This window comes from Psammomys obesus, unplaced genomic scaffold (assembly GCF_907164565.1).
Source record: "Psammomys obesus unplaced genomic scaffold, mPsaObe1.curated_primary_1811, whole genome shotgun sequence".
Taxonomy (NCBI): domain Eukaryota; kingdom Metazoa; phylum Chordata; class Mammalia; order Rodentia; family Muridae; genus Psammomys; species Psammomys obesus.
The window spans coordinates 4,466,911-4,489,086 of NW_026591872.1; the positions used below are offsets into that span (position 1 = coordinate 4,466,911).

The 22,176-nt window shown below is 38.9% G+C and overlaps 1 protein-coding gene across 4 annotated transcripts in view; it reads right to left on the reverse strand.

The window, feature by feature from the left end:
• The window catches only part of Thoc2 (THO complex subunit 2), a 127,038-nt gene extending 106,816 nt beyond the window's left edge, over window positions 1–20,222 (reverse strand). For all 4 annotated transcript variants that reach the window (XM_055612132.1, XM_055612131.1, XM_055612129.1 and 1 more), the window contains exons 1-2: window positions 20,145–20,222; window positions 6,611–6,669 (exon numbers count right to left, since the gene is read on the reverse strand). In XM_055612132.1, coding sequence (XP_055468107.1) covers window positions 6,611–6,669; window positions 20,145–20,215 — 130 coding nt within the window. In that variant the 5' untranslated portion in view covers window positions 20,216–20,222. The remainder of the gene's footprint in view (window positions 1–6,610; window positions 6,670–20,144) is intronic.
• Window positions 20,223–22,176: the final 1,954 nt, after the last annotated feature.

The window sequence follows — 22,176 nt, forward strand, 5'->3', positions numbered from 1 at the left end:
GTAAATATTTTTAAGTGATCATGAAATGAAGTCCTATTATATTTAAAGAAATGGTAAATGCAAGTTACTTTTGTTTCATAGTTTATCAGTGCAATAGAAAACCTAACTAAGACAGAAATTGGTATCAGATCATGAAGTACTCCTGTGACAGACTTGACCATGTGTTTTGACATTAACAACCTAAGCTAGAAAAGCCACTGACTGCTCAGAGATCAGGGAGCTTAAACGATATAGGTTTGGCTTTTGATGTTTCAATGGGAAGCAAAGACTCAACCAGGGTCATTTGTGTGATACTTTGTGTTAAGAATCTGTAGCTCTGGAGGGGACAGGAACTGTACAAGGAGCCCAACAGAGCCAAAAAAAAAAAAAAAAAAACTGGGATTAGGGGGTCCTGCAGAGACTGATACTCCAACCAAGGACCATGCATGGAGAGGACCTAGACACCCTGCTTAGTTTCCAAGTGGGTTCCCTAGTAAGTGGGGCAGGGGCTGTCTCTGACGTGAACTCAGTGGCCGGCTCCTTGATCACCTCCCCATGGGGTATGAAGCCTTGACAGGCCACAGAGGAAGCTGATGCAGCAGCCCTGATGAAACTTGATAGGCTGGGGTCAGATAGAAGGGGAGGAGGTCCTCCCTGATCAGTGGAGGGGCATAGGGGGAGAAGAAGGAGAGTAAGTGGGACTGGGAGGAGATGGAGGGGACTACAGCCAGGATACAAAGTGAATAAATTATAATAAATAATTTAAAAATAATTAATTAATTAATTAGTTAGTTAGTTAATTAAAAGAATCTGTAGCTCAGCTAGAGTAGAAGAGTTCAACAAGAGTCCAGAACCACTAAAGAAAAACCTTTGATTTACTACAGCAATTGATGTTTGTTAGCTAGAGTAGAGAAATACGAGGTGATTAAGAAGAAAGCAAAACTGGAGAGGCTTTCTGCCCTGCCCATCAACAGCTTTGGCAGTCAGGAAACCTGGCCCCACTTCACCCCTGAGCATCAAGGGAGAGCTGGTGGGCTGACCAGCTCAGCTACCAGCCAGGTCCAGATCCAGGGCTTTGAGTTGGCCCATCCCAACATATGAGCTGCTAAAGTGCATGAACAGGCCAGTCCTGCAGAACTAAACTACAGAACTAAAGCTGCAGAATCTCCACAACTCAGGGCAACAGTCCCAGTGAGAATCCAGTATGGATGGTGTAGCAGAAGCCAGAGGCCTGGCACCACACCAATGTCTCATTTTAATGAACATTTGCAAGTAAAGCTGTTCGGGCAAAAGGGTATACTGTGCAACACACTGCAGCTTCCACACCAAAATGTTGGGGGTTTTATTTGTTTTAATTTTTGATATTTTTTTTTGTTTTCTTTTGTTAGGGAGGTTGCAAGAGTGGAGGGCAGATATGGAGGGACCAGGGATGAGTGTGATGGGAGTGTATAATATGAAATTCACAAAGAATCAATAAAAAGTATTTTCTAAGTAAGAAAGGCAATGAAAAAGCAAAAGTCATGAATGGAAATAAAACAAAAAAAGTGGATTTACTGATTATTGTGGACTAAGAAAGTGTTGAGATTAGCCATATCTTCTTATACATTTCCTCCTTCAACAGAAAGATAGTGCCTACACCTGAGAAGGTACAGCCAAGTTATAGCAGGAGACACCAGCATTTTGGAGAAGCCATTACTGCACGATGAATGCCAAGGACAGCGAAGCTATGGAATGGGGCCAGTCTGATCCTAGGAAACTAGCTGCATGTGCTATGGATGGCAGAGCCAGAAGTGCTACTGTCAAGGTCCTCTGATTCCCAGGTGATGATAAGTAGGTCCAAGACATCAAGCAGTGAACTTTGTATATACTACTGAGCTTCAACAGTTTTGCTTTGCTTTAATTGTGTCCTGCTTATTTCCTCCTAGAGTAAGAATACTTGTAACTTTTTTTTTATTATTATTTTACCGGAACACACAGTTGAGAAGCTGAACTTTTGAATTGACTTTGGAGTTTTTATGACTCGGCATTTGGAGACTATAGATACTTTAGGGACTCTGAATATTTGAGAGAGACTTTGGATGTTTTAAAAAGAATGAACTTTCAAAGAGTTTGAACAAAAAAGAAATGTTATGATGTAACAGTGTTGTGTTTGTGTATCAAATTGATAAGGGGTCAAATGTGCCAGCTAGTTTTATAATAATTTGACACAAACTAGAGGCACTTGAGAAGATTAAACCTCAACTGAGAAAATGTCCCTACCAGACTAGCCAGTGGACAAGCCTATGGCACATTTTCTTGGTTGATTAATGATAACTGGTGTAGAAGGGGCCAGCTTACTGTGGGCACTGCCACCCTTGGGCTGGTGATCCTTGGTGCTATAAGAAAGCACCTTAAATAAGCCAAGGTGAGTAAGCCAGTAAGGAGCACCCATTCACGACTTCTACACCAGCTTCTGCCTCCAGGTTCCTGCCTTGAGGTACTTCCCTAACTTCCCTCAGTGATGGACTACAAGCTGTAAAATGAAATCAATCCTTTCCTCCTCAGTTGCTTTTTTTCTTTCTTTTTCTTTTTGTTTTGTTTTGTTTTTCTGTTTTGCTTTTTGGTTTTTCAAGGCAGGGCTTTTCTGTGTAGCCTTGGCTGTCCTGGAACTCACTCTGTAGACCAGGCTGGCTTCGAACTCAGAAATCTGCCTGCATCTGCCTCCCAGGTGCTGTGATTAAAAGCCTGCAACACCACTGCACAGCTTAAGTTACTTTTAGCTAAAGCAATAGAAAAATGTCCTTTAAAACTACCAAGCTAAAAAAACCAAAAAAAACAAAAAAAAAAATCCTACCAAGCTAGCCAGATTAGGAAAACTTTATACTTACATTGACAATGTGCAGGGAAATATACAACCTTTATATTTGAAAATATTCAGTAAATACTTCACATTAGTGTTAACATTTTAGAAATAGCAGTTTTAGGGATACCAACTAGACAGGGATATTTCATAAAAGCATTTGATGTCAGGTCCTTTCAAAGGAACACTATGAGCTCCTAACTACCGAACCATCTCTCTAGCCAACAATGTTGCTTTATTGCTAAAAAGCAGGGAGAACCTTAAAAGGGAACAAACAGTACATACAGTGGAAATTGTCTGCCTGAAGTGAAATTAATTCCAAAGTATAACAAGGAATATGTAAGAGAGAACACTACACGTACTAAATCTAAGACAAAACAAAGGACATTCAAGAGACAGAGTAATACATCAATTTCCTCCACATACAACCAATGAGGACTTTACACCACAGCTTGGCTACTGGCAAAGATCAACCAATGGGTCTATGTGTTGAAGTAGAAAGCAGAAAAATGGAGGGAGAATAATGGTTATTCAGCCAATAAGGCCGCAATCATAACTATTTTTGGATTCATGTGTAAACCCAAACAATGATGTAAATGAACAATGTTAAGGATCTATGGAGTCATTTAAAACTGGAAGAGCAGTAACAGATTACCTTTACATGTTTAAGAATTCTCTTATCCACATAAATTCTCAAAATTAAAGAAGATTAAAATTAATAAAGCATGGAGAAGAATAAAATTAAGTAACCTAGTGGTTTGGGGTGTTTTCCTTTTTGGATTGGGGGGGTCCTCACAACATATCCCAGGATGGCTTCAAATTCTCCTCCTGCCTCTGCCTCACCAGGAAAGGCTAGCAGAGGGACTGGGACATGATGAACCCAGCCACAAAAATCTTCAACCTATCATCTGTTCTGCCTGTGAGATGTGCTGGGGAAATTGTGGCACAGAACTTGTGGGAATGACCAACTAATGACTGGTCCAACTTGAAGCACATATGAGAGAGAGCCTATGCCTGACACAGCCTGGATGGCCAAGGACCAAAGAAAGATAGGATAACCCAGAGACGCAGGATAGAACCAAGTATAACTAGCAAAAATTATATATATATATAATTAAATGAAATATATATATACATACATATATTTCATTGCTTCCTAATGATATTCTGCTATACTCATAGACTGGTACCCAGTCTGTCATCCAGAAATTGATGGGAACAAATGAAGAGACCCACATCCAAATATTAGGCAGAGCTTGGGAAATTCTGCAGAAGAAGGGGGGGAAGGAGTGTAGCAGCCAGAGGGGATGAGGATAGCATGAGAACATGATCCACAGAATCAACTAGGCAGGGCTCATGTGGGCTCAGAGACTAAAGCAACAATCATTGGCCCTGTATGGGTCTGAGCTAGGTACTCTGCATATATGGTTGTTTAGTTTGGTGTTCTTGTGGGACTACCAACAATGGGAGTGGCAGGTATCCTTGACTTTTTTGCCTGTACTTGGAACTCTTTTCTTCCTAATGGGTTGCTTCATCCAGCTACGATATGAGGATTTGTGCCCAGTCTTACTCTATCTTGTTAGGGCAAGTTTGGTGGATATCCTGGGAGGCCTGCTCTTTTTTATTTTTTATTTCTGATGGGAAACAGAGGAGGAGTTGATCTGGGGGAAGAGGGAAGGTGAGAGGAGTGGAAAGAGGGGAAACTGCAGTTGGGATGTAATATATGAGAGCAGAATTTTATATACATACATACATAAATGCTTTAGCACTTTCCTAAATTTCCAGCAGTCAACTTCACTTAGAAAACGTAAGTTATAAACCTTGAAAGTCATTATGAGTGATTATACAAATTTTCTTGCAGTACTAGAAACAGAAAATAAGGCTTCTGATTTGCCTGGCCAGTGCTCTACCGCTGATCTATATACTTATAGCCCAACTATACAATTATATAAATAGGTAAAAATCAAGTATTTGTGGGTGTCATGCTAGAGACACTAAGACTTTCAGGGGGTTGTTTGTTGTTTGTTTGGTTGTCTTTGAGACAAGGTTCCACTGTACAGCTCAGACTGGCCCAGAATTCACTTTGTAGCCTGGGCTAGATTTGAATTCATAATCACCTCAGCATCCAAAGTTCCAGGATTACAGGACCTAGCTGAGATGGTAAGTTTTAAAACAGAGCTTTCCAAAATAACAGAAACCAAAACTTGGTGTTTCATTTGTTAAAAATACTCTCCCCTCAAGCCTCCAAATGTTCACTCTAATAAATATATTCTCTCAAATTAAGGTAATACTCATTTTTTATAAAACCAAACTTTTCTATAGTAAAAACACTATTCTTAATCATCTGTTCACAATGTCATAACGTAACCACAAAAAAATTATATAGATTTTGCTAAAACAGACTATTAGAAATAAAAATATTGATTTCATACTGAAAAACTATGAGATTATTTTTAATAAAAGCACTATAAGTCAGACACAATTGCTTTTATTTGCACTTGTCTTTTGCCAAATTTGTGTACCTAGTTTTAAATTAATGAATATTAAGCAGTAAAATCCTATAAAAGTAAAATCTACATCTTACTTGATTATGTAACATTTTACTTATGAAATCCTATTTGTGATATGCAGCAAACAACTTCCTTGCTTATATTTTTCCACGACAACTGCCTTTAACAAGCTCTCCAGATACCATCTGAACACAACCAGATTGAGCAAAAACAATGAACTGGGTTTGTAAAAATTTTCTGGTACATTCACTCTGCCCATCAGTTGGCCATCAGGCTCAGCATCTGCTTTGACAGTCTATACTGCAGAGGCTTTCAGAGGCCCTCTGTGGCAGGTTCCCAGGTTGTTTCCTGTTTTCTTCTGGCTTTCAGAGGAATTTTATGTAAGAAGTGGGAAATAGTAAGAGCTGGAGGGGACGGGAACTCCACAAGGAGAGCAACAGAACAAGAAAATTTGAACACAGGGAACGTCCCAGAGACTCATACTCCAACCAAGGACTATTCGTGCAGATAACCTAGAACCCCTGCACGGATGTAGCCCATGGCAGCTCAGTGTCCAAGTGGGTTACATAGTAATGGGAAGAGGGACTGCCTCTGACATAATCTGATTGGCCTGCTCGTTGATCACCTCCCCCTGAGGGGGGAGCAGCCTTACCAGGCCACAGTAGAGGACAATGCAGCCACTTTTGGTGAGAACTGATAGACTAAGATCAGAAAGGAGAGGAGAACCTCCCCTATCAGTGGACTTGGGGAGTGGCATGCATGCAGAAAGGGGAGGGAGGGTGGAATCGGGAGGGGAGGAGGGAAGGGCTTATGGCGGGATACAAAATGAATAAAGTACAATTAATAAAAAATTAAAAAAAAAATAAAACACACGACTAAGGACTTAAAAAAAAAAAAACAGTGCATTCCAGGTTTGTCAACGGACAGCTTGTTAATGTTATCAAATATATTTGCTCAACCAAAAAAAAAAAATGGTACAAAAATGACCAAAACAATTTTTCTTCCCAGAACAGTGTTCTCACACATTTAATTTATGACTGGTGCAGCTAACTATAGAAATTTAAATAAAATTTTAAAAAAATTACAAAACTCCGATTATAAAATTCAGACAGATGAAATAACATGTGTACTCAAGATGTAAAGTCTTACTGTAAGTACAGTTTACTGATTAAGTTCTTCAATTACATGCAGTCATACTTTTGGTTTACATACATATCATCACATGGAGATTCAATATTAAACAAGCAAAAAATTATAGCTATGATACTTTTAAAAATCATACCTCTGTAGGTCGAACTGTCATGGCTTTTATTTTCACTGAGAATCCGGCATAAATGCAAACTACAATAAAAAATAAATAAATCTATCAATTTTCAATCCTAAAAACAGCTGATTCTTAAGGAGCAAGTTTTATCTCCTAAAACGTATATGAAAGTCTCCCAGATACAACTACTTTGATCATTACAAAACCTTCTAACCCATCAGAACTAGAGAACTAACAACCCATCATTCTAAAAGTTGGCAAATAATTTATTACATAATTTTTTTTTCTGCCTCTCATTACAAACATTGGATAACCCAATGGGAAGTAAGAAATGTCTCTACTGGGCATAGTGGTGCCTAACTGTAACCCTAGGTCTTAGGAGGTGAAGAGAGGATAATCAGCCCCTACTACATAGCAACTTTTAGATTTGAACTTTCAGTCACTAAAGAACGGATGATGGATAAAGAATTTGGAATTTTTCCCTTTTTTTTTTCTTTTTTAATTTTTTTTTACAAAGGCTAAAACATAAAAGGGGCACTATGGGGAAAGACAGAAGAGGGAATATTAGGGTTGAATGTGATCACAGCAAATTATATACATAAATAAAAATACCTTAATGAAACCTATTTTGTACAATTAATATATGCCAATACAATGATAGAATTAGAAGAACTTTATTTTAAGATCCCTAAAAAAAATTTCATCAAATGTCAATGGCTACTCACATCATAAAAACAGACTATAAGCATTATATCTCAGCTACTGATAAATACACCACCCCAAAGAAAATCAGAATGTCAAAGAAATACTGTATTCTCATCTTCACTGTCACACTACAGATAACATGCCATCTGCTACAAAATAAGATAAAGCAATAAAAAAATAAGGTGAAATATAGACAAAACAAATAGCAAAAAGTCAGTGACTAGTGAATGAACTACAACAAACTAGAAAACATTTGTGCAACCCAAAATTAAAAACAAAACAATCAAAACAGCCAAAGGGGCAACCAAAAGGATGTGATTTAATATAATGTGGGAAGGAGTGTCATCTACAATGCTTATAAACAAAACTATTCCAGAATTTAATTTTTTTCATATTTCTGTTCAGAATATTTTTATTACCTAAGATGTCAAAGGATAGGACTAAAACCTAACAAAAAATTAATTTTATACACAAAAATAATTTTATAAAGATTTGTTCTTATTTATATGTGTATATTTGTTATTAGTGTATAGCACGTTCAGGTGCCTGTGGAGGACAGAAGAAGGTATCAGATCCCTGGAGCTGGAGTTACAGGCAGGCAGTTGTGAGCTGCCCAACATATGTGCCAGGACCTAAACTCAGATCCTCTGCAAGAGCAGTTAAGTGCTATCAACTGCTAAGCCATTTCTACAACCCTAACAATAATCTTAATGATAATTTTTAAATTTTGTGTATTCAGCAGTTTGCTGAACACTGGATAAAACATATGCCATTTTATTACTTGTAGACACAATTGTAGAGGAGAACCTGGACATGCACAGAAAAGGCATTATTGTAGCTGAAAGGGAGTAATGGGGTCTTGTTTTCCTTGTCAACACTAAATGAACCATGTTCTTAGGCTGTGTCCTTTCAGCCTGTCAGTAGTGGAAGTTTCTACTGGAGGTATCTCAGTGCTCAAGAAGAGTCTGACGTTGAAGCCATTCTAATCTCAGTTTAGGGATGGCCAACTCCTCTTCCCTCCCTCCCTTTCCTTTCCAGAGGCATCATCACTCTTTTGCTTGGAAGCATATTTGTCCTAATATTGCTTTTGCTCTTAGCAGCACCACTTTTCCCCCCCATACACACTGGGTGACCTCACCCACTTCCAAGACAGTAATTCATATATGTATCTACCTCCAATTTTACCTCCACACCAAATCCTATTTATAAGTGCTACTGGATTTTCTGACTGAGATTCTTGGTAAACATGCCAAACAAAAGAAATAAACCCAAAAATCTTGACCATTATCTTTCAGCAGAGCTGCAACCCAGAGACTGCCCAAAGAAATATTGCTGTTTAAGAATAAAATCCCCAGCACCAAAAATTTTATTAATTATTAATTTATGTAAATCCAGAACACAGGGCTAGAGTATAGTCCCCTGGTAAGCCACTTCTTAGCATGCATAAAGCCCTGGGTTAAATCTCCAGCACATACAAAAAAATATGCCTGAGTTTTGAACTATTTGGGTTTTCTGAGACAGTATTCCTATGCACCCCAGTGGCTCTGCCTCTGGGTTGCTGACCTGGCTCTTTTCCTTGGGGGACACAGGATCTTAACATGCAGCCTAGGCTAGCCTAGTACCTTGATACTCCTGCCTCAGTGTCACAAGCAATGAGATTCCAAGTGTGCAACACCATTTCCCATGCAATATAACCCACAAACAACATGAAAGCACCTTAAGAAACAAAGGAAAAATTAAATGGAAACAGACGAAAGATAGAAAGATCTTCATAAGGATAAACCACAACTTTTAAAGATGAATAATATGTATTAAAAAGATGCTCAATGACAAGGCGTGGTATTGCACGCCTATAATCCCAGCACTTGGGGAGGCAGAGACAGGCAAATTTCTGTGACTTCAAGGCCAGCCTGGTCTACAAAGCAAATCCAGGACAGTCAGGGCTACACAAAGAAACCCTGTCTCAAACCCCCCCACACACAAACAAAAAAGATGCTCATTGAAAATATAAGCCACAATGAAGTATACTAATGCACACAAATCACACTGACATTTTTGCTTCTGTTGTTTAAAACAAGGTTTTGTGTTGCCCAGGCTAATGTTGAATTCCTGATTCTCCTGTTTCAGCTTGGCCAATCCACACATCCTCATTAATGTGTGATACTAACTTTAAAATTTAGTATGGTGACACATGCCTATAATCCCAGAACTTACGAAGTGGAATATGAATGACCAAATATAAATGCAAAAATAATGATTACCATGGGGGGGGGGTGAAAAGAGAGATCAGAAAAAGGTTATGCTACCCTGATGGGGATGTAAAATAGGTCGCATATGAATTTTGGGTTTTGCTGGATTTTTTTAAGTGTGTGTTGTTTTGTTTTGTTTTATTTTGTTTTGTTTTGAGACAGGGTCTTCTTATGTAACCTTACCTAGAACTTACTCAATAGACCAGGCTGGCTTCAAACTCAGAGGGAACTGCACAATTTCTACGTGCTGGAATTAAATGTGTGCCCACCACGTGTAGCTGTTAGCTTGCTTTTTGACACTAGGTCTGCTATTAGCTGAGTCTGGCCTCAAATTTATGACTCTTCTCTGAATGTTGGTTATACACATGTACCCCTACATCTGACTTGCATCTAAGTTGCATGATTCTCTAAGCTATACACATCTGTATTTAAGCATTTCTCTATATTTTTTTTTCAGTTGCACAATTTAGGAAAAAGAATCTTACAGGTCAACATATTTTTTGAGATAGGAGCTCAATATATAGTCTTGGCTGGCCTGGAATTTACTATGTAGATATTCTGTCTTCAAGCTCATAGAATCTGCCTATCACTGTTTTCTGAGTGCTGTGATTAAAGGCATGGGAATTAAGAGAACAAAAGACTTTATTTCTTTCTTTTAGGAGCACCTCATGAGTATTATATTTACATCAATTCCACCCTACCCTTTCTCACCTCCAACTCCAGCACCCACTATACTCCCCCTCAATTTATGAGTGGACTGAGCATGTCCCTAGCATGTGCAAAGCCCAGAGTTCAGTCTTCAGCAGCACTGGGGAGAAAGGTTTACAGATTCTGTTTATACATCCTATCTTATGCTAATATGATACCACAATACCATCACTTACAGAGATTATCCATGCTACAGGTTACCCACATCTTACATCTTGCCTCTTTGATATTCCATTTGTTGGTTAGAAAAAGCCAACAAAATAAACGTGTACTAGTCCACAACTCACTTATTTTTTTTTTCTTTACTGTTTTGCTACTGAGAATTGAGCTTGCACATGCTAGGCAAGCACTCTATCAATAAGATATAGCCTTATCCTCTTCTACTTTTTTTTTCTTTTGAAAGTCTGGCCAAGTTTATCAAGCTAGCCTTGAAATCACTCTGTAGCACAGGCAAAGTACATTTTTCTTCTTCAACTCAAGTAACACCAATCCCAGCTACACAATTATTCTCAAAACTAAAGATAAAAGGCTAGTGAAAAGCAATTATTAATTAAATCTGTATAAAATTTGAAAATCTGTTATAAATTCCTAAACACCCACCACTCATTTAAAATGTAAAGAATTCAACTAGTAAAGAATAACAGACAGCAAGACAATTCAGTTGACTAAGACCCTGCCTCAAAAAAAAATTACCAGTAGAGGGGGTTTTCATATGTTCTTAGTGCAGAAAAAAGACAAACATCTGAGGCAGCAATTCTCAACCTGTGGGTCACAACCCCTTTGGGGGCCGTATATGAGATATCCCGCATATCAGATATTTATATTAAGATTCATAACAATAGCAAAACTATAGTTATGAAGTGGCAATGAAATAATTTTATGGTTAGGGATCACCACAACATAAAGAAATTAAAGGGCCACAGCATTAGAAAAGTTGAGAAGCACTGATCTGAGTTGACAGATATACCAATTACCCTGTTCTGATAATTACATAATGTATATATGTATTATTGTTGGAGGATTTTTGGGTTCTGGTTTTTGAAACAAAGTTCACATACCCCAAGATGGCCTCACACTGAACTCCTGGATCCTCCTGCCTCTACCTTCCGTATGTTGGGTGTGCTTAGCTTTATATACATGTACTGAAAACTCACTTTGGACAGGAAATGTGGGTCAGTTGACAGTGATCACCTAGCATGTAGAAGCCTTGGATTTGGTTCCCAGAAGCACACAAACCTGGTATGGTGGCACACGCCTGAAATTCCAGAGCATGGTACTGGAGGATCAGAAATCAAGATCAACCAGAACTATAACAGTAAGCTTGTACCTGGGATGCATGATATCTTGAAGGGTAGGAGGAAGGGAGAAAAAGAAAGAAATTAGAGCCAGAGGAAGCAAATCACGCACTTGAAATCCCAATTCACACACTTGAATGTCTGAGGAAGGGTTGCCGCAAGTTCTAGGCCAGCATAAAATACAGAGTAAAATCCTGGGTCAAAAGGAGAGGGTGTAAAAATTGTTTTGTTTTGTTTTTCTTTCTGTTCCTTCTTATGACAAATGCATTTGTTCCCTCAATTTCTAACAGCTTCATCTTCTACTACTTTCAGCAATGTTGATGCATACCTTTTTCAATAAGCTTTCCAATGACTGAGGAAAGATTATATCAGTGTTCCAAACTCCTACCTATGGTATAGTCATCACTATATAACTAAGAAATAATTGAAATGTCATTCTATATTGTCAGTCACTAGTCCACAAGCACATTTATTAGCCTGCAGATAATATTGTCATCATAAGCTATTAATTAGCACCTCAAAGATTTGTTCAAATTGTGTACAAAATCATTAATGGTTTATCACATTCAGGCAATTTACTTGCAATAACAGGTATGTATTGCCTTATTATATATAAAATGGGTATTCTTTATATACTAGAAAACCAAAAAAAAAATAATAATAATAAATACTTAGAACCTGAGGCAAGGCAATGGAAAGTTTAAGACACGGGGGAACTTTTTTCAGATACAGATTAAATTATGTCATCCAAAAGCAATCCACAAATAGTAGACCAGCATTCTTTTAGTAATTAGTTCAGAATGTTGCATCTGTCTTACTGTCTTATCTATTAAACATTTCTAGTAAACTAGCCTACATTGCAGATGATAACAGACAAAATGACCTCAAATACTTGCCCATTCTATTATGACCTTAAAAATATTCAAATGTCCTGTCTCGGTCTCAGTATAATTTTACTCCCTTAATATTTGAGTGTACCAGTTTTTCCCTTTCTCAGTTTTATGCTGTTATGAAAATTCTGCCTCAACTCCCCAAGAACATAAAACCTGAATGAAATAAGTTATGTTCTTCTGATTTCAGAAGCATAATGTGACTGCTTTGTAACATGAATATTTAGCTTTTCCTCCTACTTACTCCCCATGATTTCAGCAAAGAGAAAACACAAAACAAGCCTGAAGTACTTATGCTCACTGCCTACAAGTGTGCTTCAGGTATAAGAGTATTGTTCACCTATGCTTCACTTAGTTTTTAAAAACAGGCCAAAAGGTTACATAAATTTGTTTAAGCAAAGTATGTACCTCTATTATCAATGCTATATCAAAAATATTACCCTCAAAAGCAAATACTAGGACAAAACCATTTTATTTTGTGGAAACAAGCACTTATGAAGAAAGCAAAAAATGTTATAAAACACAAATTAACAAAAGCTTTAACCTTGTAAGTAGGAAAAGGCAGTTACATTAATGGCAAACTCTCTATTTCATAATTATAAAATAACTTGGCAAACAAAGTAGCAACTTAATAACATCTTAATGTTGCACCAACACTTTCTGAAGAATGAATTTCTCTTACCAGAAAAACAGACTATGACTTACACTTAATTTATGAATACAAGTTAAAATATGAAATCAGTTTAAAAAAAAAGTTGCAGGACTGGAGATCTAGCTCAGTTGGTAGAGTCCTTGCCCATGTATGAGGCCCAGGGTTTGATCCATGCAAACTAGGTGTGATACTTTGGTTTGATACCATGCAAACTAGGTGTGATGGCTTGCATACATGAGATTAGAAGGCATGTGATTAGAAATTCCAGGTTATCCTCAGCTACATAGTCAGTTCAAGGCCAGCCTGGAATATATGACACCCTGTTTCAAAAAAAAAAATAGTTTCAGTGGCTAGAGACCAAGTACTTAGGAAACTTCAGTAACAGAATTACCAGGAGTTTTAGGCCAGCTTGAACTACATAAGTTCTGGGCATACACAAGCTACTTACAAATTATTGAGGAAAACAATTACCTTTAGGAGTCCTCTAATATTTTGATACTTCTTGCGAAAAACAATCATGTTACACAAGTTTTATAATTGTTTAAAGATCTGTTTAATGTTTTTGGTGTATGTATGTGTGTTTAAATGCATGTATATATGTCCACTATGTGCATGCAGGAGCCTGCAAAATTAAAAAAGGATGACATAATTCCTAGAACTACAGCTATGGGCAGTTGTGGACCCCCTACCCAGTGCTGGAAACCCAGGTCCTAATAACAGTAAATCTTAACTGCTGAAATACGTCTTCAGCCCATAACATGTATTTTGATTACTTTTACTTATGTGTATCTGTGAATTTGAGTATGTGCATGTCATGTATAGGTGTCCGAGGATGCCAGAGGTGATGGCTTCCTTTGCAGCTGGAGTTACCACTTGTAACTGGTTGAGTCACCCCAACATGGACAATGGAAATAAAATTCTGGCCCTGTGGAAGAGCAGTATATGTTCTTACACTGAGCCATCTCTCCAGCCCTAGAAGGTCTATAATTTATCATCTAAAAATATATTTGGTGGCCCAGAGAAGTGTCTTAATGGCTAAAGGCATGTGCTGCCAAGCCTGATGATCTGAATTCAATCCCCTGGCCCCACATGGTGGAAGGAAAAAAAACCAACTACCACACACTGTATTGTCTTCTGACCTCCATCCTGGCATGCACAAGTGCGTAAACACATGCGCACACGTGCACACATGTGCACACACACGTGCACACACACACACTAAAGTTTTTAAATATTAAAAAAATAAGTGACAACTCTAGAAACTAATAATAGTATATAGGTATGTGAAAGATGGACTGTTTTGATAGACAAAATATTACCTAACAAAGCTTATCCCTCAAAGGTAAGATCTTTTAGATAATAGACAGTTAGTTTTCATGGAGCACAATTACATATTTGTCCTTAAGAGCTCTGGCAGTCATGAATTTGAAAGAATGCAAGAGGTTAGATGGAAGAATTTGAAAAGAAGAAAGGGAAGGGAGAATGATGTAATCATATTATAAACTCAAAAACTAAAAGAAACCATTTTTTTTAAACCTCTGGTAGTTCCTATAAGGTTAGACAGAGTAAAAGAAGGTCTCTCTCTCTTTCTCTCTGTGTGTGTGTGTGTGTGTGTGTGTGTGTGTGTGTGTGTGTGTGTGTGTGTGTAAGAAAAGGCCCACAGAAGTTACTACTGTGGCCTCAATAGGAAATCCTTCTAGTTTAGGACTACTATAGGCACAGCTTAAAAAAAAATGCACGTATTGATTAATGTAGTAGAATGTCAATTAAATGATCATTCCTAAGGTCTCTGCCTTAGCACTGCCATTTCATAACATCAGGTATACTGCCCTGCAAATTGTGGCGGCAGGAATAAAAAAAAAAGTAAGGAATATTTCACTAAAAAAGTAGAATTTGCCTCCTTAAAAAATTTAAAATGCCCTATACAGTTTGTGGCTTTTTGTTTTTCAGTGCTGAAAATCAAACCCAAGAACTCAGAGCATGCTATGCTGTAGTAACATTTCTGAGAATTCTGGAATTTTGGTTTCTTTAAAAAACACAGAAATATTATAAAAATGTGCTTTTTTTTCATCTTAGGTGTAGGGATGTGGGGCTGCTTTGAACTATCTGCAGCAAGTGACCATGATTTGCCTCCTGCACTAACAGAAACATGGTTTTGTCAGCTATAGATAATTTCTGTGATTGTGTATCTTTTGACATTCCAGAAACTTTTCAAAGGAGACATAAATGTGAGGGCCCCAAGAGACTGAGTGAGTGGCTGTTGGTCATTTAGGGAGGCTGGTTGTGGTTTGTTAGTAGCAGTGGTCAAAATAAAACACAATTACATTCAGGGACCTCTTTCTCTCCTTTTTCTCCTTTTCCTTCTATCTTTGTTTCTCTCAGTGTTAGGGTAGGGGGTGAAACTGGGAAGATAAAGGGTGGGAAAAAGAAGAAACCATGAAGGAGCAAAAACCAGCTATACTATGCAAATTGCTTTTTTCCTCTGAGCTGATTCTCATCATGTTGCTTTTATCATTACAGGCACTGTTAATCTCACAATAGCTATATAGTGGTAAAATGCTGCAAACAAGAAAAACTTAGCAATCTCATGAAACACAAAACACACTACACTTTTTTAAAAATTGCAGGGCTGGGGAGTACTTGTTGCTCTTTTTTTTTATTTTAAGGAATAATCAGCTAGCCATGGTGGTACATGCCTGTGATCCCAATAGTGAAAAGGCTAAAGCAGGAAGATAATGAAATCAAGGTCACCCTGGACTACAAAGCAAATTCCAGATCAGCCTGAGCTACATAAGACCTTATCTCAAAAAAAAAAAAAAAAAAAAAACTTAAAATTATTAAATGTAAAGCAAAAATCCACCTAATAATTTTATGCATGGTCATACTCCATCACCCAAATTCATTAATGTATCAATTCTAGCCTCACTTTTAGCATTTCCAGTTGCTGTTTTATATTTAAGATACTGTTTCCAAATAAAGAATTTTTATAATACATTTACAAAACTATATGCTTTAACAAGATGAAAATGTTAATATCTATAACATGATTTTTTTAAAACCTCTAAAATTAAGTTGTATGAAACAAAGTTTGTACATAAAGAAGTCAAATAGATGAAAACAAACTATAGGATGGTGATGTCTTTAAAATATTTAAATACTGATTGCTTATAATATTTCATTATGGCAGGACCTGATAGTGCAGGCCTGTAATCCCAGCCACTTGGAAAGCTGAAATGGGATGATTTCATGTTCATTGCTGGCCTGGGCAACTAGACAAGGCCCTGTCTCAAAACAGAAAATTTAGGGACTGAGGATATAATTCTGTTAGTACAGTGCTTGTCTATACATGGTTTATGGCCTGGGTTAAATCTCCAATACTGAATAAACAAGGTATGATATACATGTAATTGGAAAATAGAAGGAACATCATAAATTCATGGTCATTCTTAATCATATAGCGGTTCAAAGTCAGCTTGGGACACATGAGAACAGTGACTTCAAAAAGGGGGAAACCTAGCTGTGGTGGGGCATAATCTTTAATCCCAGAATTTAGGAGGCAGAGGCAGGTGGATGCTTCCTGGTCTACAGAGCTCTGAGTTCTAGGGCAGCCAGGACTACACAGAAACCATGTCTTGAAAACAAAAATAAAAGAAAGAAAGAAAGAAAGAAAGGAAAAGAAAATACAAAATGGGCTGGGCATGAAGGAAAATGAAATCTTGACATTTGCAGGAAAACAGATAAAATGGGAAATCATGTATTATTTTACACAAAATTACCTAAACTAGGAAAGACAAATGGCATCTTTTTAAGTATACACGTGTGTGGGTCATGAAAGTAGAAAGAGAAAAACAGACTTCAAAGAAAAAAAAAAGGGTAGACTAAGAGTACATAATGGCGGTAAACCACGGTGGTGTATGCCTTTAATCCCATCATTTATGAGACTGGTCTACAAAGTGAGTTCCAAGCCAGCCATGGCTACACAGTGATACCTTGATTCAAATTTAGAGGAAGGAAAAGAGGGAATGAGGGAGAGAGACAGAGAGAAAAAAGTAGATAATGGAATATATGCGACATAAAAGCAAGTGGTGAGACTAGTTAGGAGGAGAAAGGAGGCCAGCAAGAGGTGGGTAGATGAAAGTAGTGAAAAGAAAGCCAGTAAATTAAGGTATGACACATTATGAAAATGCCATAATAAAATCTATTACATTGTATGCTAATGTAAATAATTTTGTAAAGGGCTGAAGATATGGCTCAGAAGTAGTACTTGCCTAGTATACACAAGGCCTAGGTTTATTCATCAGTAAGGCAAAACTTAAATAAAATATTATATTAAATAGCTTCAATTTTTTTATTTTTAAGATATTTTTAACTCTGTGTATGTGTGTATGTTCATGTGTGTTCAATGTGGTGTGTGTGTGTGTGTGTATACAAGGCCAGAGATGTTAGAGACCCTGGAGCTGGAGTTATACAGGCAACTGTGGGCCATCAGATGTGGGTGCTGAGAATTGAACTCAGGTCCTCTAGAAGCACAGTAAATGCTCCCAACTCCCTGATACATCTAGGCCACTTAGCTTTGTTTAATTTTCTTTTGGCTCTTATTGTTGTTGTGTTTGAAACTAAGCTTCACTATGTAGCCCCCGCTGACCTCAAACTCATGGGACTCCTCCCTCATCCTTCCAGATGCCAGGATTATAGGTATGAGCCACCATACCCAGCTATGCAATCCAACTTTAAGCCTTAGCTAGTCTAGTGGCACATGCCTATAATCTTAGCATCCGGGATTATAAATTTAAGGTCAACAGGGACTACAAGGTCACTATCTCAATAATAAGTTCTCTTAATATAGCAGAAATTATATGTATTTATATAATCATTAAATTGTTACACTGATTTGGATCTATTTAAATTCAAACCACATTCTTGAAGCAATACAATAAATACACACATTAAAGTACAGTTTTTAAGTAGCTCTTGTAAAACTACGTAGCGTGAATCATGTAAAAATACATAATACTCAAAATTCCATTTTAACAACCCATTCTTGACCTCACAATCACTTAGTTTTTCGAAAACTAGAACCTAAGCAGGACTCCTCCCCTTATTCCTAATACTCACTCTAAGGTAGAAGCAAAAATATTAAACTGTTAAAACAAACAAACAAACAAAAAAAGCTAGGCCTGTGGACATAACTCACTGATGGAGCTTAACTACCAAACACAAACACACACACACACACACACACACACACACACACACACACACACACTGTGAAATCCATCTAGAAGGAAGCTGGGCAGCCCACAAACATGACAGTTCATAAAGATTAGGTTTTACACACTAAATAACGATGAACTGGATTGTGTGTGGAGGATTAGCCCCAAACATAGAATTGTTTAGTTGCTTCCAATCCTGCCTTCTCAGCACTCATGGCTCCTGATAGATATGTTACATAGCACATAAAAATTAAAAATGAATATCTTATCTGTAACACATACCCGTGAGTTACCAAAACACTAAAGCACTGTAAGAATATGCTGGGGGAGATGTTGGACCAAAAGGAACAAGAGATGTCATCTCTTTTTTTCAAGGGCCTCTCAATTCATTGGCATACAAGAGTAAATATATATGATGATGTCAGAGGCCAATTAATTGCCCACCAAAGAAGTAGAGCCTGTAAGTGCAAAAGCTGTCCCGAGAAGTTTAAGTATCTAAGGGCTGGAATAATATTACTTTTAATAGCTATCACTATTGAGCACTTACTATAAATCAGGTGCTATATAGACATTTAGTCTTCACAACAATCCTTTGAGTGCTTATTATTCCCTATTTACTCAAAGGGAAACAGGCAAAGTGGTTAAGAATTTACCAAAGGTCACTCAGCTACTTAAGTGGACTAAGCTAGCCGCCAATTCTAGGACTCACAAGGTTAAGTTTCATAGAACAGCAAAGGGAGTTGTCGGTGGGTATAAGTCATGTTAGCCGGCAATGCAAGTCTGGTGCTTCCCACTAGCAACCCAGAACATGACACTGGACTGGAGTATGCGAGCAGAGGGAGACAATCCAAACAGCTAACAAGAATTGATCTCACAGAAGATTGTGCGCTAACCCTCCAAAGCGATTCACACGAAGAAATTAAACTTTTTTTGTCAAATTAATGGTTAATTTTTCTACTTAAACGGGGAATCGGGTGGGGGTGGGGGCTATTGGGCGCGAGAAAACGGCTACTGTAAATTACCGGCCCAGGGATACAAAATAAGTTTACGACTTAAAGGAAAGAAAACATCCTAAAGTACCTTCGAAAGGGGCAAGATTTTGCTACAGTCCCAGGCCAAAATGGGGTTTCCTAAACATATGACCATGAAAAGTTGAATCCATCCCGAGACCACTGGGAGGTGACACACCGGTAGGGACTTGGCAGAAAGCGGTAATCCCTGCCATACTTTCCCCAAGGACCGCAAGGCCAGGGCAGTGCAAGATGACGCTCCCTGAGAAACTCGAGGTGCCAAGCCTGGCTGTCCCCTATGCCCCGTGCTCCTCTGACACTGGCGGCGAGGACCACAGAGAGTTCGGGACAGTTCGCCCTCCTAAGATTTCCGGCATAGGAGAGGTCGAGCGCCAAACTGAGGGAGGCGCTGTAGGTGCAGAGTGATGAAATGGGACAGAGAGAGAAATGACAAGTATGGACCCAAGAGCCACGGGTAGAAAAAGAGCCAAGTGAGCAGAGGAAAAGCGAGACAGACAAAAAGAGACAGAGCAGGAGTACGGGGTGACCTGAGGGGGACAAGACGGAAGTTCTGTTGAGAGACCAAAGAGAAGCAGGGCTCCGGTAGACAGCCGAGCTTTGGGGGAGGTCGGGGAAGCTAGACATTCGGCATCCGCCACCAGCTCCGCTCCTCTCGCAGTTCGAAACTCCTGACCAACCAACAATCCACAAGCGTCGCCCAGGTGGGGGAGGGGGCGCAGCTCCCTCCGGACCCGGCACCCCACTTCTGAATGTCGGCAACGCCCCGACACCAGCGCGCCTGGCGCCCTTCCCCCGGCTGAAACACTCACAATTCGCCTCTCCCTGATTTTTCCCAGTTCTTTATCCACTCTGCGGGAACCACCACAGTTGCGGCCGCCATCTTCCCCTCAACTAGTAACAGTGGCCCGGATGTGTAGCTCGAGAGCGAGGGGTCAAAGGGGAGCACCGCCCACGGGGAGTGACGGAAGCTGCGAGTGCGGTTTTAGATTTCCCGCCCCACCTACCTCCCCACCCAACAGAAGATCCAGGCCTGGCTGACAAAGAGGTGGTGGATCCCTGTGGTCTCCTTTCTCTAGTACCTCCGTGGACCGCGACCTCCATAGCCCTCGCCCTTACTTCCCTTTAAAATTAAAAGAAAAAAATATGCTAAGCGCAGACCGCTGTAGCGTTTATGATCTCCCTTAATATCTACCCCAAGCCACTAATTCAAACACGTAATTTTTCAAACGCTTGTTATGTTAAGCATTGGAGATACTGGAACTGTAAACATGGCATAAGCCTCTGGAAAAGAAGAACATGACATAAGAAATATCTCAAATAACTACTGAATAGAAAAATAAAGATGGGTAGGGCAACAGTGCCAAGTAACATGCTAGCATAATGGATAAAGGCTGGCCCAGGAAATTCATTAGCCCTAAATCCTAACTCCTTACTTTAGCTGCCAAACTAGGGAGTATTAGTATACCAAGAAACAATGTTTACAATCTCATACTCTCTCCACAAAATACTTATTACAAAAGGGAAAACGTTACAGTAGCAAAATATAGAAGGTATCAAAATATGTTGGTGAGAATAAAAAATTTCAACAAAATTGGAGCTGCAGCTCAGGTCTAGAGCCCATGCCCAGCTTGAAACAGGCTTAGATTTGTTACCTCACCACTAAGGGAAAAAAGAAAAAAAAAAACAAATTATCTTAGAAATAAGACTAGTGAACCAGGCACAGGCGTACACAGATTGTGTATGTCTGTGTGGGTGTCTGTGTATGTGTGTATGTATGTATATATGGTGACAATTTTGAGAATTCTGGAATTTTGGGTTCTTTAAAAAACACAAAACTGATGTCCATCCTCTGTGCCTTTCTGGATGGGGATTGTGCATTTTAGTCAGAGTACTCCCTCTTGATTAGTTTCTTTAGGTGTACAGATTTTAGTAGGTTTATCCTATATTATATGTCTATATTAGTGACTATATACCCTGTGTGTCTTTCTGCTTCTGGAATAACTCACTCAGGATGATCCTTTCCAGGACCCACCATTTACCTGCAAATTTCATGATTTCCTTATTTTCATTGCACAGTAATACTCCATTGTGTAGATGTACCACAATTTCTGTATCCATTCCTCAGTTGAGGGGCAACTGGGTTGTTTCCAGGTTCTGGCTATTACAAATAAAGCTGCTACAAACATGGTTGAGCAAATGCCCTTATTTGTGTACTTGAGCCTCTTTTGGATATATGCCTAGAAGTGGTATAGCTGGATCTTGAGGAAGTGCTATTCCTAGTTATCTGAGAAAGCCCCAGATTGAAGGAGAAAATAGGGAACAAGTTAGGAGCCTGACACAGAGGGCCTCTAAAAGACTCTGCCCTGCAGACTATCAAAGCAGATGCTGAGACTTATGGCCAACCTTTGGGCAGAGTGCAGGGAATCTTATGAAAGAAGTGGGAAACAGTAAGATCTGGAGAGGACAGAAGCTCCACAAGGAGAGCAACAGAACCCAAAAATCTGAGCACAGGGGTCTTCCCTGAGACTGATACTCCAACCAAGGACCATGCATGGAGATAACCTAGAACCCCTGCACAGATGTAGCCCATCGCAGTTCAGTCTCCAAGTGGGTTCCATAGTAATGGGAACAAGGACTGTCTCTGACATGAACTGACTGGCCTGCTCTTTGATCACCTCCCCCTGAGGGGAGAGCAGCCTTACTAGGCCACAGAGGAAGACAATGCAGCCACTCCTGATGAGACCTAATAGACTAGGATCAGGATCAGAAGTTAGGAAAAGAAGACCTCCCCTATCAGTGGACTTGGGGAGGGGCATGCGTGGAATAGGGAGAGGAAGGGAA